This window comes from Henckelia pumila, unplaced genomic scaffold (assembly GCF_033568475.1).
Source record: "Henckelia pumila isolate YLH828 unplaced genomic scaffold, ASM3356847v2 CTG_461:::fragment_3, whole genome shotgun sequence".
NCBI classification, from domain to species: domain Eukaryota; kingdom Viridiplantae; phylum Streptophyta; class Magnoliopsida; order Lamiales; family Gesneriaceae; genus Henckelia; species Henckelia pumila.
Genome location: NW_027331831.1, coordinates 10000001 through 10002609, shown reverse-complemented (window position 1 = coordinate 10002609; position 2609 = coordinate 10000001). Strand labels below are relative to the sequence as shown.

The window sequence follows — 2609 nt, the reverse complement described above, 5'->3', positions numbered from 1 at the left end:
ATTTTGATTCATAAAAGCTCATACCCATACCCCAATTAATTTTATTTGATTTCACCGAAACAAAATTATATTGCTTGCTAGCAATCAAGAAATATATGGAAGAAATGCCCACGACGACCATTCCCCATATAGTAGTCCTCCCATACCCCGGCCAAGGCCACATAAATCCCCTCCTCCAATTCGCCAAACGCCTCGCCTCCAAGGGCGTCAAGGCCACCATAGCCACCACCCGCTACACCGTCGGATCCATCCAAGCCGCCGGTATCACGGTGGAGCCGATCTCCGATGGCTATGACCACGGTGGCTTCACTCAAGCACAAAATGAAGATGCTTACCTCAAGTCATTCAAACACAACGGGACCAAAACACTCTCACAACTAATCAAAAAGTACCGAAACACCAGCTTCCCTATAACTTGCATAGTCTACGACTCGTTTTTCCCATGGGCTCTCGATGTAGCCCATCAGCATGCCATACTTGGCGCGTCTTTTTTCACGAACTCAGCCACGGTTTGCGCCATTTTCAGCCACATACACGACGGTACTCTAGCGTTACCGGTGGATTTCGAGCCTTTGGTGTTGCCCGGTTTGCCGCCATTGAAGGGGTGCGATGTGCCTGGTTTCATCAAGGCACCCGAAAGCTACCCGGCTTACCTGGCTATGAAATTGAGTCAGTTCTCCAACTTGGACGAGGCAGATTTTGTTTTTGGCAACTCTTTCCAAGAATTGGAAGGCGAGGTACGTACAATATTAACCATGTTTCGTGGTAATTTAGATCGTACCTATAGAGTCACTCTCTTGATATAGATTTTAACGGTGGAAATTTACCAATAAATGTGAAGTTAATTATTTTTTAGTGAACATCCGCATGTATTCATAAATAAGAACCCTTGGATCTATCATGGATAATGCTAGTAAAGGTAGGTTGAGATGAATTGTGCTTTGGAACGTTTGCAGATTTCATAATATACAGTCGCTGCATCTAACATTGAAATTTATGAATATATGTATATAATGATAAATTTCTACTTTAGATTTTATTGGGTCAGTGCCTCTATAGATAGATCTCATTTACCCCGTTTGTAGGAAGCATTTTTGAGCAAATTTTGTGTTTTCTAAAAACATTCCAAAAAAAAATGTTATTTGATTTGGTATGCTTCCATAGATATTCAACTCAACTATATATGTGTGTGTGTAAAAGGAGGCGAAAAGTGTAGCAAAGTCATGGCCAGCCAAACTCATAGGACCAACGGTGCCATCCTACTACCTAGATGGAAGGATCGAAGGAGACAAAGGCTACGGCGCCAGCCTATGGAAGCCCCTGAGCGACCACTGCGCGAAATGGCTCGCAACCAAGCCACCGAAATCAGTCGCATACATATCCTTCGGCAGCATGGTTAAGTTAACCTCGAAACAGACCGAAGAGCTAGCGTTCGCACTAATGCATAGCGACATACACTTCCTGTGGGTCGTGAGAGACACGGAACGCCACAAACTCCCGACGCAGTTCGTGGACGCGACCCAACACAGGGGACTGATCGTTTCATGGTGCAACCAGCTGGAGGTGCTGGCGAACGGAGCCGTGGGTTGCTTCGTGACGCATTGCGGATGGAACTCCACGTTGGAAGGGCTGTCGTTAGGCGTCCCGATGGTGGCGATCCCGCAGTGGTCGGATCAAATGACCGATGCCAAGTTTATAGAGGAGGTGTGGGGGGTGGGGGTGAGGTGTAGAGAGGACGAGTTTGGTGTGGTGAGGAGTGAAGAGGCTTTGTTTTGTTTGAGAGAGGTGATGGAGGGGGAGAAAAGTGAGGCTATGAGGCGAAATGCTAGGAAATGGAGGGATTTGGCTAGGGGAGCTGTTGGTGAAGGGGGGAGCTCGGATGAGTGTGTTGATGAATTTGTGGCAAATTTGAAGATTGTGAAAGCTCAAAAGGGAGAAAGATGTGTAGCTTAATTTGAGTTTGAGTTGCAATTTCTTCATGAAAGGATGATTCATATATAGTTAGTGAATTCATATTGTTTTTTTTTTCTTTTCAATTAGTTGTAGTATTATTGACTAGTGTGTAGATCTTGTGAGCATTTTAGTTTGTATTTTGAGCAACGTAACTATCTATGATTCTACATGGTATTATTAATTATTATTATTTGATCCATTAGCTAATTTTTTTAAATGTATATTTTATTCATCTTTTTTTTTTCCGAGTTCTCCATATCGGGGGAAAATGACGTGGGTTAGATAAGTATGGATCCTTCTTGATAATTTAGGCTAGATTAGGTCATTTCCAACATAAATCGATCTCCTTTATAAACAAACGGGACTTGACGACAATGGAGGAGCAAAGAGAGCCTTTAAAGGGTGTCCAAGTTGGTAGAGTATGTGAACTTTTGGTAAGATGTGAGTTCAATTTTTTCTATCAACTTTTGGTATTTTTGACTATTGCGTTAGTTTGAGAGTTTATCCAATACGCACCGAAAAATAATGTAGGTTTCCAAATCATAAAAAAAACTAGACCCTGCAAGCTTTGATGGGTAATAATCCAAAATAAGTAAAATCCAATAATATAAAAGTCCAATTGACATTAAGGCCCAAGTTACAAATCTCAAGCCAAT

The 2609-nt window shown here is 42.5% G+C and overlaps 1 protein-coding gene across 1 annotated transcript; it reads left to right on the top strand.

The window, feature by feature from the left end:
- Positions 1 to 2140, top strand: LOC140871894 (UDP-glycosyltransferase 74B1). The gene is made up of 2 exons (XM_073274637.1): positions 1 to 737; positions 1201 to 2140. Exons 1-2 carry the CDS (start codon positions 96 to 98, stop codon positions 1951 to 1953), a joined length of 1395 nt encoding a protein of 464 aa, XP_073130738.1. The 5' UTR covers positions 1 to 95; the 3' UTR covers positions 1954 to 2140.
- The last annotated feature ends 469 nt before the right edge of the window (positions 2141 to 2609 follow it).

Excerpts from the sequence above, each read along its gene's own strand:
- LOC140871894 (XM_073274637.1), top strand. The coding sequence starts at position 96 with ATGGAAGAAATGCCCACGACGACCATTCCCCATATAGTAGTCCTCCCA. Across the intron at positions 738-1,200 it reads TCCAAGAATTGGAAGGCGAG|GAGGCGAAAAGTGTAGCAAA; the intron begins GTACGTACAATA and ends TGTGTGTAAAAG.